This window comes from Castor canadensis, chromosome 12 (genome assembly GCF_047511655.1).
Source record: "Castor canadensis chromosome 12, mCasCan1.hap1v2, whole genome shotgun sequence".
In the NCBI taxonomy this organism is placed as follows: Eukaryota; Metazoa; Chordata; class Mammalia; order Rodentia; family Castoridae; genus Castor; species Castor canadensis.
Window position 1 is genome coordinate 23,527,214 of NC_133397.1, and position 15,348 is coordinate 23,542,561.

Genomic DNA, 15,348 nt, shown 5'->3' on the forward strand with positions numbered 1-15,348 from the left:
GGACACCAAAAGTATAAAACACTTAAAAAAATTAGTAATTGAAAGACAAAGTTTGAGGACATGTTTTATATTAAAGGAGACTAAAGAAATAAGATAATTAAATGCGACACATAATCTCAATTTGGATCATGGACTAAAAATTATAAAGAGTACAACTGTACATTATTGGACCATGTATTCAAGATTGTTTCAGTGTTAAATATACTGAATTTGATAATTACAAATGTAGTTTTGTTATGCCCTTGTCCTTAGGATATATATCTGAGGTATCTATAAGAAGTAAAGAGTAATAATGTCTACAACTTATTTTCATCTAAAAAATAAGTATATTTATGTTTTTTGAAGAGAGTAATACAACAAATGTGGCAAAATGCTAATAACTGGTGAAACGAGGTGAAGAGTATTATGGGAATAGTGCAACTTTTTTAGTTTTGTTTTTTTAAATTAAAGACAACTAAAAAAAAAATCAATGTTACTGTGAACTCAGAAATGTGTCAACTTTTGTCTCTGAATGATTTCTCTCTCTTTTTAAGAAATTATGTGGCCACCATTAGAAACTGGTGTGGAATGAACTCAGAGACACTCCCTCTTGCATTTGGTGATAACTTAGCTCATTGTGGCAGTTTCCTTTGTAACCCAGGGACACTTACCTGAAAGTTTAGGGAACTGGGAACACTTCCTGGCTGTGACAGGTATTGCAGAAAAACTGAGGTTTGAGATGTGCATAGCAGTGCTGCTGTGATGGTACTTTGCCAGGATCACAGCCTTTTCTTTTGTTTTCAACTGAAAACCTTTTTTTAAAATTGTACTGGGGTATATTGTGACATTTATAAAAGTTCTTACACTATATCATAGTTGAATTCACCTATCCATCATTCTCCTTTATCTCCTTCTCCCCCATTCCTGGAATAGCTTCAACAGGTCTAATTTTTCCATTTACATACATGTGTACATAATATTTCTATCTTATTCACCCTCTACACCCTTTCTTACACCCTCTCTCCTCCTACTGGTACCAACCCCCCAGACAGGACTGTTTTGCTTTCTTGTTCTCTGTTTTTGTGAAAAAAAAAAAATGACATTTTTTTGTTGGTTTAAGATAGCTATACAGGGTGTTTCATTGTGATATTTCCAAAAATATGGAAGGCTTCATGGATTTGTGTGTCATTCTTGTGCAGGGGCCATGATAATTTTCTCTGTATTGTTACAATTTTAGTATATGTGCTGCTGAAGTGACTACTCAACAGAGAACCTTGGCTGAGGTAATTGTCATGTGGTGAACTCTTACAAGGTCAGAAATCCTGTCTATCTTTCCTGGATGATTCCTGCATTATATAATCCCGTAAAAGAAATGTGCATTCAATTTATATTTGCCAATGAAACCGGGTTCTAACTGCCCTGATCTTGACCTCACCAGAAGTGGGATGCTTTTCTATGCTTTTCTTTACAAAGAGGGTAGTCAAGCCACTGAGTACCAAAACACAAAGATGGAGGATGGTTCCTGGATGACAGGAACTATCAGGTCAAAGACATAAAGGCCAACCTGAAAGCCATATTACAACATCCAATAATGGAAAAGCTCTTTGAAATGTAAGCATGAAAGGGGCAGAAGGTTGCTTCTTACAGAGGAGTGGAAGGGCAAGGAAGGTAGTAAACATATATTGTTTGTTCTGCATCAGGAGGCAGCAAAGCTGGGTACTTAACTTACACAACTTCATCTTTACAATGCTCCCTCCACTCAAATGAGAAAATTGGATCTCAGAGACACAATAATTTGTCCATGGTCACCTAGCTAGCAAATGACAAAGCTCTAATTTGCATTCACACTCAGTAGATTCCATGACACCAACCAGTAAAGGCTGTGGGAGGCAAAGAGGGAGGACAAAGTCACCAAGCTAAAAACAATCTTTCTTTTTGTGTCTTGTAATCCTTTTTATTTCTCCTAGGACACGAAAACATTATGCTGCCTATTTGGTACAGGCCTGTAGTCTGGGACAATTTGAACACTCTTAAGGGAAAGACATCTCTGTCAACGTGTCTCTCCCACTGCCTTGCCCAGTGCTGTGACCTGACCTCACCTAGTGGTCCTACTTCATCAAGTTCTTCCCAAGATCCTTTCCAAAGTGGCCAGATGGCCTTGGATGAACCGCATGTGACTTTCTTTTGTGTTAGTGAAAATGGAGGTTGGGTTGCTATGGCTGAGTTACTTGATATTTCCACTGTTAGGTCTATTTATACCACAAGGCTTTCAAGTGCCAATAAGTTACTTGGCTGTTGATTCACATCTTTAGTATAACTATTTTTATACATTGGCATGATTTTTTTTTAATGAAAAGTGCTTTAAAAGTGGAAGCTATATTGTATCACTGTGATTTTCCTGTAAGTAAAGTACTTTCCAATCAATCATTCTTGGAATAATGGAATAGTTCTCATTGATACAACTTGATGGTTTTAACCTTTTACTGAAAATTATTTTTGTGCCAAAAGGGTGATGGCATAATTTATCCTCCTTCCTACAGTTACCCATGTGGCTACTATTCATTGTCTTCTCAGAATGATTTCCTCTTCAGGAAGCACAGCTCATACAGAGTGGATGCGGCACTGTGAAGTCCTTGCTTTCCTGAGGGCCTTCGTACCCCTGGTTTCTGAGAAGTTCTGGTCTGTGGTACACGTGGAAGCAGCTGGCGTATCGGTAAAGTGAAAGGACAGCAACACATGTCCCATGGCATATCTCACTCAGCCTTGCAGTGGGGGAAGAGTCGAGGGCTGGTGAGGCAGGGATGACACTTAGGAGGAGCAGCTGGTGAGATGGTCCCAAGGGCAGAATCTGAGGGGTGGGGGCAGCTCCTATGGCCAGCACCCAGGAGACGGTTTGTGGGTCTGGGTGGGCAGCCACTGCTCTCGGCCCTGACGTAGTGTTGCCATGAGGAGAACAGTTTCTCATTTCCCTTTTCCTCCCTTTCAGACAGTCCTCTCTGGCCAGTCTTCACTCCCTCCACCACTCCTTACCTTGCTGGGGGCCTTGTCTATGACCATGACCTGTGCCTCTACTGGACTGCCTAGTCCATATTCCCATCTCTCAGGGCACTGCTGTCTGATGAGAGATAGGTGCACACTAATAAACCCAGTGGAGCTAGGCAGCAAATGCTTAAAAACGGTGGAATGTGCAGCCCCAGCAGAGCACAACCACATGTTAACCCAAGTTCTAGTGGTTTGCAGTGGCTGTTCTATGAGGTTTTGCTCAGTGTCAGGCGTTCTGCTGGATGCTTTGCGTGTTATTGCTTTTATTTTTCACAAGGACCCTGTGGAGGAAGGCACAGTTGGAGCTACGGTGTCTGGTTATGCAAACGGTAATAGCACCGCACAAGGGTACCCAGCTGAGGGCATGTTATGGTTTAGATATGAAATGTCTCCCCCAAATTCTCAGATGATAAAGGCTTGGTTGTCAGCTGATAATGATTTTGAGAAATGATTAGATCATGAGGGCTCTAACTTCATCGATGATTTAACGACAGACTCCATTGGAATGGAATCTAATAAATATGATGGCATTATTTGGGAAGTGGTAGAAACTTCCAGAGGTGGGGCCAAGTTGGAGAAAGTAGGTCCCTGGGGGCATATTCTTGGGCACTGTATCTCGTCCTGGGCCCCTTCCTCCTCTCTGCTTCTCTGCCACCTCAGTTCTGTTCTACTATTGCCCTCTCTGCCATGTTGCTTTGCTTCATCATAGGCCCACAGCAATAAGGCCAAGTGGTCATGGTCTGAAACCTTGAAAACCATGAGTCCAAACAAATCTTCCCACCGTTGAACTGTTTCTTTCATGTATCTGCCACAGTGATGAAGCACTGGCTAACATGCGGGTGAGTGTGGAGCTGCAGGCCATGCTCAGCTCACGAAGCTGTTAGCCTATGCAGAGGGACATCTTCCAATTTGCGCAAAGTACCACACAAGCCAGCAGCAGCCCTGTGGGATCCTAACATTAAAGCTGAGGAATTTAAGATTATAGGAGAATCAATGTCTTGACAATATAAAATAAAAAAAGGCAGTACCTGGCAGTCAAGATTTGTACCAAGGTCATCTGTGTGGGAATCCAGCAACAGAGCAGGTGGAATCTATTTTGGGGGAGGAGATTGGGCTTTTGGCTACTGCTCACATTTTTTTCACTTCCCCATAGTTTATGTCTTCTGTAGTGAAGAAGAATGGTAGGGATGAGACAGTAAAGATCATGACTCTCTAGTGGTGTTTCTCTACACAGGATACCATTTTCCTCCATGTGCTTGGGGCAGGAATGGAGAAGAGACTGTGAATTAGAGTTGCCCTGGGAAGGTATGGGGGATGAGCTAGGGTACACAGGAACTAAAGGCTATAGGATAGAAGAATATTTCAGATGAGCAACCAGGAAGTCTAACTTGGATAAGGAAGGAAGAGAGATCTAGAGGGGTTCAACAGGCCAGGGAAAAATGGTAGGAACTAAGGAAAGTGAGGAATGAAGGAAAAGAGGTGAGAGAGGTGGCTGTGGTCAGAGAGTAGGACATGGGGCTTATTACCACAGGATTGAAGCAATTCCAAACAAGTATTAACAAGGTCTTGGAAGTCATCATAGGCGTCCTATGCCGAAGTGCAGTGGAGGAGAAGAGTCACCACAGAACAGGGCACCTAGAAACTAGGGTCTTAGAAACGGCTCATCCTCATGGTCCTAACGTCACCACCCTAAATGACAGTAGCTTTGGGGTGGAGGGAAACATGGCAATGTAGATGCCAAAGTCTAAACAGAATGTGCAAGAAAACAGGTTGAGGTGCTGTAACTGAATTACATGAGTCTCGATAATGCAGGGAACTTCATAGCAGGGTAGAGGGAGGATGACTGGAAATTGAAACAAATGGGCTTTGTGATCAGGAGCAGCTTTCACCTGTGGGGGCCGTATTGGGAGTTAGGGATGTAAAAGAGCTTATTTATTTATTTATTTATTTGGTGGCACGGGGGTTTGAATTCAGGGCCTCAGGCTTGCTAGGCAGGCGTTCTTTCTGTTTGAGACACTCCACCAGGCCTTTTATGTGAAGGGCTTTTTTGAGGTAGGGTCTTGTGATCTATTTGCCCAGACTGGCTTTGAACCCTGCCTGATCTTGCTTCCTGAGTATCTAGGATCATAGGAGTAAGCCACCAGTGCCGGGAAAGAGCTTATTTATGATGAATAGAATTGCTAGAGAGCTTAGGTGGAAGGTTTAGGGAGAAAGAAGCACTGTGAAGTTGATCAGGGAAGAAGCGCACAGCAGGATGGGACTCTCCATAGTTGCTTGTATTTCTCTAACCCTTCTGTGTTCATCATGGGTGCCTCTTCCTCATTACACACCAGTGATACTGGTTTCCCTTGGTTCTGTCTTGGGCTCATTTCTCTTCTCATTCCCCATCATTTTCCAGGTGTTTCAACTACTAATATAGTTTCAACTGATATGGATACAATGAATCTTAAATCCATATCTTAAGTCCAGACTGCTCTGTCTTTGGGTTTGTGAACCTGCTTAACCTGCCTCATATCTCTCGTAGGTAACTAACTCAACCCAACTGAATTGACCACAGAATTCTGCCCAAACACTGGCCTCTTTTTATCTGGTCAGCTGTGACACCACACTGGAATCCTGGGGATTTTCTGGATACCTCTCTCTATAATTAATCATCAGTTGCCTCCCAAATATTCCTCAGATCTGCTCTCTCATCTCCATGCCCACTCCCACTGCCCTACTTCATGTTCATATCATCTTTGGGACCACATTAACTTCCTAACTGGTCTTCCTGTCTCCAGGGTGGACCTTTTCAATCCATTCTTCACATTACTGCAAGCCTGGCCACCTCACTTCCCTGCCAAAAGTCCTCTGAATGTCTCTCTTCTTTCTTAGAATAAAATTTTAGTTCCTTAAAATGGCACACCAGACTCCTGATGCCATTTTTCCAGTTTCACCTCTCACTTCTTCCTATTCACTAATGGCTCTATGATCATGGAGACATCTCAGCTCAGACTCTTCCCTGGACTAACTCCTACACTCATTTTCTAAGACTTACCTCAGGAATCAGCTTAGTTATCACATATTTATTGCCTGGTACTATGTTTAAAGCACTGTGCTTCTGCTGATCCCACCAGCCTAGATCAGGTTCCCCCATGTGTTCCCTATCTCCTCTTTGAGTGTAGGAAGATGGTGTTCGTCACCTCCAATCCTGAGACCCAGTGCCATGCCCAATCCACACTGAAATTACTGCTGATCTCACTGTCAGGAGAATGGGTGCTGAGTGGTCAGGTGAGGAGCACGTGCTGTCCCAGGAATGCCCTGTAGGAGGGAGGACGACGTAACAGGATTGTAAACGTCCTTGTCTGCCAAATTCCAGCTGACAGAAAAGCAGATGAGTTGGAACGAGTGATGAGTATTAAGTTGGTTGGGAAAAAACCCCATGTTATGATAGTCCTCAAGGTAAGGACTTGGCAGGCAATACACAGACCCCAGAGGATCTTGCAAGAATGATGTCATTTCTAAGGCTTCATTTGTTAGGAATTTGTACCCACGCGGGATGATTCAGAGCCTAAACTGGCCAGCGACCCTAACAGCTAGAGTCCTGGCATTCCTCCTCGATGTCTTCACACATTCCATCTGACAAGGAGATACCACTCTCTTTTCTTTTCAGAGCCTCTCCCTACACAAAGCTATGCAGAGCCCACACTGTGGACGTGAATTCCTCAGTCTGGCTTGTGGTTTTAGAAGCCAGGGAGGAGCAATGGGATGAAGCATGACTAAATCGCAAGTCAGTGCACTTTCTTCTTAAAACTAAAGATCTGGCAAGGGGTTCAGGAAGGAGAGAGCAGATGCAAACTGCCAGAAAGCCTGGTACCTTCCACACCCTGCTGGGGCCCAGATTTGACGTGGAGGGTCAGCTTTGCTCTCTACTCTGGGCTGTGCTCAGATTTTCCTCAGGAGAGAGCACATCAATGAAGGCTGCACCAGTTGCTGCTATGGTGGACCCTTTGGTGAGCCTGGCATACAGTCCTGCTCTGCTTTGCATCTGGGTTCTTACAACGGGACTTCTTGCCTTATTCCTGTGCGCAGGAGGCTGAAGCAGGAGTATCTGGAAAAGTCACTTTTTGTCCTCAGATGGTTAACCTGACAGGCAGGAGGTGTGGGAGTCGTGAACTTCAGGGAAGCAGCCTGGCTTCTGCTCCCTTTTGTTGGCTCTATCATCTTGTAAAAACGACAGATTAATTGCCTTTTCATCTGCAGTGAACATCTCTGTCATTTTTCTAGTCACATAATTAGGAAAATGTTTTCTCAACTGGGACAATGTACCAAATGGTTTGGGGCCAGAAAGACTTGATTTCACCATGTACTAGCTGTGTGACCTCTGCCAAGTCACTCAACTCTTCTGTGTCTGTGTATTTATTTGTACAATGGTAATAACCTTTACAGGGCTATTGTAAACAATGAATCAGATATGTATATCAAAAGGCCCAGCATAGGTTGTGTGTTCAACAAATGTGGGGCAGACTGTTACTTTGCTCAAGGTTTTGGAGTGGCAGCCCATGACCTAAGTCAGAAGGGGCCAGACAGAGTTCTAGAGAACAACAGAGGTCACCATCCTAGGAAACACTTCAGAATTCTAGGGTAAGGGGTCTGGCTTTCTGTTCCTAGTCCAGAGGAGAACAGGGATAGCCAGGAACAGACAGAAGCTAGTATCCTGTAGGCCTTGATTATGAGAGAGGACAAGCTCTGGGGAGTTCCAGCAGTGACCATCTCTGTGAGGGCTGAGGAGATGCTCTGAGACTGCTAGAGACATTGTGAGGAGAAGATTAGAAAGTGAAAGTACAAGGTTCCTCTAGTTAGTGCAGAACTAGGGAAGCATGGCAAGACTCATGCTTTCACTTGGGGACAAGGTGCAGGTGGTGAACCGTGAAAGAGACTCTGGGCAGAGGTACAGAGCTGAGGTGGGTGGGCAGGAGGATAGCATGGGAAGGCAGGTCTCATACGGGGAAGGGTGCCCTCAACCTCCTCTGCATTGCAGCTTGTTGGAATACCCTACTCTCCACCACCTGACAGAGGCTGCCACTCAGGAGGATGTAGCAGAGCCCAAGGGTAGCAGACAGGATGAAGGGATGGTGTGGGATGATGAGAATTTGTGAGGACGTTCCTCTCGGTAAGTAAACATCAGGCCACCTGATCAGCTTTTTCCACTACTCCAAGGCTGAGCAGGAAGGTGCTGCTTTTGATCCATCCAGGGCATTCTCAACTGAGGCCACATCTCCTGGGACGGGTGTGCGTGAAACATTCTTACCTATTATAATGGTCTGTGGCTTCCTAAAGGCTACAGTACCTAAATGTGTGTGTGTGTGTGTGTGTATGTGTTATCTGTAGTACTTATAGTTCATGGGGAGGAAGGAGAGTGATTAAGGAAAAAATAAAGTCTTAGGCTCCTTGGGGTAGTGGTGGGGTGATAATGAAAAAAAAAGTTGAGAAATGCTAAGTAAGGCCTCTTGTTCCAAAGAACTGCCAGTGGTCCATTCAGGCGCATGAAGAAGCCTGAGCTGTGTAGGCCATACCACCTGAATGTGCCCAACCACATCTGATCCCAGAAGCTAAGCAGAGTTGGGCTGGTTAGTACTTGGATGGGAGAGACCTGAGCTACAAAGGCTACACTGCAGGCCTGCTAGGCAGGTTTTGCTAGCTCTCTGCTTTCTTTCCATGGAGCCAGAAATTCCAATATCTCCCATTCAGTTCCTCTCTTCTTTACAACAATCTAGATTCTCCACTCTTATCAGCGAGACATGGTAATCCCTAGGCTTGGAGTGAGGATTTAGCAAGAAGACGAGAACCAGTCTGCCAGAGGACCTTCCCAAGGCAGGAACAGCAGAAAGGTTCCCTCCTGTGCAGACAGGACAGAGTGCATTCCCTGAGATGTGATGGTGTGTACGAGAGCCTGGTTCCGCAGCTCCCATCTCAATCTGTCCACCTCCTCTTATCAGCACATATTTACCTCTCGAGGATGAGGTCATATCCTTCATCGGACCTCAACTTTCCCACCTTCCTGAACACGATCACTTTACAAGAGTCAAGACAGTGAGAATCTTGATTTCTTATCACTATTGCCTAAGTACTGAGTTCCATTCTAAATAAATCTGTAGGGAACATGACAAATCATTATGTCACAAATGTTCATGACTTTGCCTTCTAGTGCAGTCACCTTAATTTATGATAGCTAAAATTCAATTATTAAGCAATTCCACTTTTTAAAAACTTTTTTTATTAGTGATAATCCGCTTTTAAAATGCTATTAAACCTGAAACTTTTCTGGTTTAATATATTTCAAATGGCCCGTATTTCAAATTAATCAACTATAAAACTTCATGCAGCACATTTTTGATATGGCTTTCATTTCTGTCTTTTAAGCAGACACATGATTTATTAGCCATTTGATTTAAAAGTTTTTCTTTTGTGGTGCTGAGAATCAAACCAAGAGCCTTGTGCATGCAAAGCAGGCCCTCTGCCACTGAGCTACATCTTCATACCCTCTCAAAAAAATAACCAAAAAACAAAATAAAACCCCTCCAAAAGCTCCACCTTTGGAATATAATTCAGTACCAAACAGTGTACTCACTCACAATTTGATGTCCCTTAGTACAGTCACAGGGCTGAGCAACCATCACCACAATCTAACTTTAGAAATTTTCACTGCCCCTAAAAGAAAGCTCACATTCATTAACAGTCACTCCCTATTCCACCCCCACTTGATGGAGTCCTAGGAACCACTGATCCACTCTCTGTTGTTACAGATTTGACTAAAATTCTTTCATATTTTAATTTTATAATTAACCAACAGCTTTTTATTCCACAAGTAGCACAAAATTTAACCATAATTAGCCAATTGTATTCATATTTAGTCTCTTTGTTGTTGGTGGTACTGGGGTTTGAACTCAGGGATTCACTCTTGCTAGGCAGGCGCTTCACAACTTGAGCCATTCTGCTAGCCCTTGTTTTGTGTGTGTGTGTGTGTGTGTGTTGGGTATTTTAAAGATGGGGTCTTATGATAACTCTTTGCCCAGGCTGGCCTTGAACCTCAATTCTCCTGATCTCTGCCTCTCGAGTAGCTAGGATTACAGGTGTGAGCCAGTGGCACCCGACTCATACCTAGTCTCTAAATTTTAGCTGGCACTTTGTGTGAAAAGTGAGGTTGACGTCTGCCCAGAAGGAACTGTTCTGTTACTGAAACTTCATTCCTTGTAAGCATTGTGGCAACAGGTTTAGCTTCCTTCCTGCTCAGAAGTGCTCACTAAAGAGTCTGTAAAGTTTTCAGATTAAATTATAAATGCACCAGGAGTTTGCTGTTTAAGAATTCCTACAGTGAAATTGTTTGTAAAAGCTAATCTCTGAGGTAAAAATCCACCCACATTCTTCCCAAACATAGACACAGCAAGTGTCTGGTTTGTAAATCTCAGTTTCTGTAGACTTGGTTGCCTTGAGGGATTTTCTTTTCAGTCTTCTGTATTCATTAATGTGTGGCACTCAGCTGCTAAGCCTCCTTCTTTAAGGTAAATACTCCTTTACCCGGGCTTGAAATGGATGGGTTCCAGATAGACCGTTCCATGGCTGCCACGTGCCATGTTCTGGACATGAGAGCTTTAGTATCCACACAACACTGTTTGCCCTCAAAGACCATCACAGAGCTTTATAGTCACCACTAAGAAAACAGCATGAACATGCATGTATTTTTCTAGATTCCTGTAGACACTAACCCGGCAATGGTTTTTCTCTTTTAACACTAATTGCATTGGTGAGCCGAAATGGCAGAAATGAGACACATCTGGCAGGTCATTATATAGACAAATAGGTGGTCAGGCCACAGAAATGCTAGACCCAGGCCTGTCCCCACTCCTGTCCCCCTCCCGTCCCCACTCCTATACATGACCCAATACACACTCCACAAAATCCTGCCTGTACAGTGATATGACTTTTAATTTCTGGCTTGTAGGGCATGCTTGCAGATGTGATTCAATTTGAATCTCATTTCAATCCTGTGAGGTACACAGGGTGAGTCTTTCAATTTCCAGATGTAACAACTGGCTCAAGGTCAGTGGCTAGGTGGCATAATTAGGATGCCATTGGTTGAAGTCTCTGTTAAAGTAGTCCTCAGGGGAAGTCATATATATATATATATATATATATATATATATATATATATATATATATATATATATATATATTCTAGCCTTGCTCCAAAATAGTTTGAAATATTTTTGGAATACTTCAAAATTTGTGGCACATCTTTGAATATCCTTAATTGAGGCAGCACATTTTCTAAGCCAAGGGTTCTCAAACTTGACATTAAAATTGCTTGGAGGGCTTCTTAAAACATGCATTGCTGGGCTCCACCCTCAAAAATTCTGATCTCTTAAATCCAAGGTGGGGTTCAGGATCTACATTTCTAATGAATCTAGGTGGTGCTGCTGATGCTGCCAGTCTGGGGCCACACTTTGAGAATCACTCTTCCATGAACATCTCTGAAAAGAGTGAATCTTTCTTTTTTTGGCAGTAGTGGGGTTTGAACTCAGGGCCTTTGCATGCTAGGTAGGTGCTTTACTACTTGACCCACACCGCCCCCAGCCCAAGAGTGAATCATTTAAAATCTACTGATTTATGTGTGGGGGGAACCAAGCTAGGGAATTCTACCAGTGACCAAAAACAATGGGTCACTGTAAAGAAAAATATTAGCTCTGGAGGAAATTAGAATAGAGAGCTCCAAATGGGCTCTGTTCACGGCAGTTTGAGCGGGCTGTCATCCCCACTGCACTACTCTAAAGGCGAGGGCACTCTGGGAATGCGCTAAGAATTCTCCTGAGTGTAAAGACACCATGCACAGCACTACACTGCACGATGTTCTCTTATCAGCCTTTGATTTTCCAGGAGGTGACACATTAGAGGCAACCAGTAACACGGAAAAATTAATAGCTACTGATGGCGGCTGAATAGGCACAGGACCTTTCTATGTTACAAACATGAACAGTGTGGAAAGTGGGGGAGAAACTCTGACTTTTACTTCTCTGATTTTTGCTGTTGTAATTAGAATGGAACAGGTAAAAAGGTCAAATGTTGGATGCCAGAGATAAACACGTAACATCTGATGGGGGAAAAATATCCCAGCAGAAAAGAATAAGAAAAGGATGAACTACATTAGTACTTAGGCTGGGAGAAAGTCAATCCTTCATGTCACAGCAGGGAAAAAAGAGGCGGAGGAATGCCTAAATATTGGTTCTATTTTAATTTCTATTCTACATTACATTAAACTCTCCTTGTACTCCTTTTTAATTTACGGCAAATGCTGACACAAATTGGTGTGCCTTCTCTTCTTTGACATCAGTATTCCTCTTGAATTATGTATTTCTATTTGGAATGAGGTTTATAGTGCTAAAGCTTTCTTTCATTTAGATAGATGAGAACAGAGAAGGATCAGTGGGAGGTCAAGTGTAAAATCAAAGGAAGATAGGGCTGAGATATGCTCAGGGCAGCATTTCACTGCCCAAAGAGACTGTAAGTGATATTAAAAATGACACTGGTCTTTCCATTTTGAATATATTGATTAAACTTCAACTACTATAAAACAAGAAAAACTCTGCTAACCATCATCTCAGAACTGTCAGATTCTTTATTTATGGACACCCGTGTTGGTCAGACTTCTCATCACTGTGACAAAATACCTGATACAAACAACTTAAGGGAGGAAAGATTTATTTCAGTTCACAGTTTCAGAGTTTTTGGTCCACTGTCCTTGGCTTCACTGATTCTGGCTGTGGTGAGGGAGAACATTGTGGCTGCAGGAGCAGGTGTCAAGGCTACTCACCGCATGGTATACAGAAAGTAGAGAGGGAAAAAAGACACCAGGGACCAGGCATAACCATCAAAGGCATGCCCCCAATGACAGTCCTCCAGAACAGTACCTCACACATAATCTGGCAACCATTTATAAGAGTACAGGTTATCATAATAACTGCTTCACTAGGATTTGACTTCAAGTTGAGCCAAAGAAAAATCCCCTGCCAGATGTGTCTATTTTGGCCACCTCAGCCTTTACAATGAATGCATATGGCTGTGGTGTTCAGGCTACCTCAGAAACCTGGCTCTGCTATTGGTGACAAATGGCTCCTGGTCAAAGTCAGCCAATGATTCATACTGATATAGGCCATTTGCTGGCTCTATCTGGGCTTGCCGGTGTCTCAGGGTCCACTTATCAGCTGGAGATGGGCACTGGGCTGGCTACTCACATTACTGAAGTGGGACATTTTGATGAAGTCAACTTTTGCATCCAAGTGACCTTATAAAAATGTAGACATACTATCTCATATCACCAACTAATCTACAAAACAGACATTCTTGACTCTTCCCCTTTTATGCACCTGATACCACCCCAGCCCAAGCCTGTAAATTATCGTTAGCCATCTCTGAAAATTATTCATTTTAATCTCAACCCATCACGTACTCTATGCCAGGAGTGGAAATTGGGGAAAAGCTATTCATTTTGCCTGATCATTTTAAAAATAATTTTTCATGTTTTACTTACAATTATAATAACTTGATATAAAAGCCATCCCTGAGTCAACAGTCATATTAAAGTAACTCTACCATAATGTTTTTTGGCTGATATTGGCTGTGCCCAGCAACCATGTCATGGTGTCACTTATTCACTGGTAAACCCATAGTCTGGCCAGTGATTGGCAGTTTTAAGAATATGCAAGGTGTGGACAGGTCATGGTTTGCTCTAGTTTCTTCAGGTTCTGGAACAGGACTGGTATGTGCTGTGTCCAGCAGGCGCCCCTTTCAGCCATAGCCCTCACCGCTCTGTTTGGCTAGCCACAAAGAAGCACAGGCTGTGGAGACTGAAAACTGCCCAAAATGTCTCTGGAGGATTAATTTATTCTATAACTAATGAAAGAGAAGCAGGATCTTGAGTGCAAGCTAAAAATGGAATAAAAAGGGCCCATTCTTCAGGCAACATTAATGAAGGCTTTGTATATAAATAACTTTACATATTGGTGAATAAATGGCACTTAAAACTAAAATGGCTGTTAGTGATTCACTGGGTTCTAAAGACTGGACTTGCATTCTGTGGTCAGCAATCTTTTTTCTTTGTGACTCTACCATTCTAGATAGAAAACAGTTAATCCAAGATGATTTAGTGTCTTACAAAAGATTCACTGAAACATTTTCTGCCAAATGTTCATCTTCTAACAGCTGCTTTTTTATTTCAGTGAGAAGTACTTGAAATAAAATCATTGTTCTCTGTGAAAACTGCATGCTAAGTAATAAGACCTACTAGATTATTGAACGGCAAAGGCATTTGATAACATGAGCATCAACCACAGGTTCTACTTCTGCTGATGCACAAAATTTTGAGTACTTAGTCATTGCACAATATTGTAGTTATATCCTTTTTTGCTAAGCTGTTAGGCCACAAAATCAGCAGGCAGTTGCTGTTAAAAAAGGATTCTCTGGGTTATTTATAATGTTTCTGCTTTCTTACAGTTGCTGCTTCACTCTTGGGTCTTGAGCCAGGTCTACCCTGTGAAAATGAAGGAAGAAACAGAAATTGTTTTGTGACTCTAACTGTCCTGAAAGCTGACGTGGATGATTCACAGCAAACTATAAGTGCCTTGGCTGGAATACCTGATATTTGTGTCTATACAACCTGAATTCATCACATACTGGCTGATTTGTCACCTCATTGGGGTAGGAGGCAAATTTACATGAAGACTATGTTTTAGTCAGGAGTAGGCTAGTGCCTAAAGCAGGTGCTGTAGGGCAAAATATACAAACTAGCATTATGATGGAAAAAGAGTTTCCTCCAAATGTTATTTACTTTATGTAAGGGATAGATTTCTGTCCTAAATGTTTGTTTTGCCCAGCTCAGTGATTCCCTAAAATGGGGTGGCAAGGCAGGTGTGCATGCCCACGGAACTCACCTGGGATTTTAATTTTACTTTTTGTAAATTCTACAGGTGTCTTCTTGTGCAGAGAATCACTGATGAGGAAACAGGTTTCAGCCCTTAGGTGGGTCAGGAGTCAAAAAGATGCTGAAAACCACTGAGACCAACAGAATGATATGATTGTTGACCATGAAATGACCTTTTAACTTAGCTTTTCTTCTCTCTCTCTCTCTCTCTCTCTCTCCCTCTCTCTCTCTCTCTCTCTCTCACTCTCTCTCTCTCATTTTTCTTGGAATTGAACTATGGTTAGTCCTCTGATTTTTTTATTTTTCTTTTTGAGACAGGGTCTCACTATGTACTTTAGACTGACCTTGAACTCACCATGTAGCCCAAGCTGGCC

General features: G+C 42.7%; 1 protein-coding gene and 1 non-coding gene across 5 annotated transcripts in view; both read right to left on the reverse strand.

Annotated features, from left to right (window-relative positions):
• Positions 1–15,348, reverse strand: part of Rbks (ribokinase) — an 85,845-nt gene that overhangs the window by 6,585 nt on the left and 63,912 nt on the right. Inside the window, exons 8-9 of one of the 4 annotated variants that reach the window (XR_002211758.2) lie at positions 14,985–15,105; positions 14,242–14,584 (exon numbers count right to left, since the gene is read on the reverse strand). The exons of 2 other annotated variants lie outside the window; for them this stretch is intronic. Coding sequence is in view for 1 of the 2 variants with exons in the window: in XM_020154611.2 (XP_020010200.1) it covers positions 14,546–14,584 (39 nt within the window). In the remaining variant the exon portion in view is untranslated. Of the gene's footprint in view, positions 1–14,241; positions 14,585–14,984; positions 15,106–15,348 lie in introns of those variants that run through there. One more of the 4 variants, XM_020154611.2, reaches the window with a different exon arrangement.
• LOC141415168 (U6 spliceosomal RNA) lies at positions 1,134–1,240 on the reverse strand. The gene has a single exon (XR_012440181.1). It is a non-coding gene; the product is annotated as a U6 spliceosomal RNA (small nuclear RNA).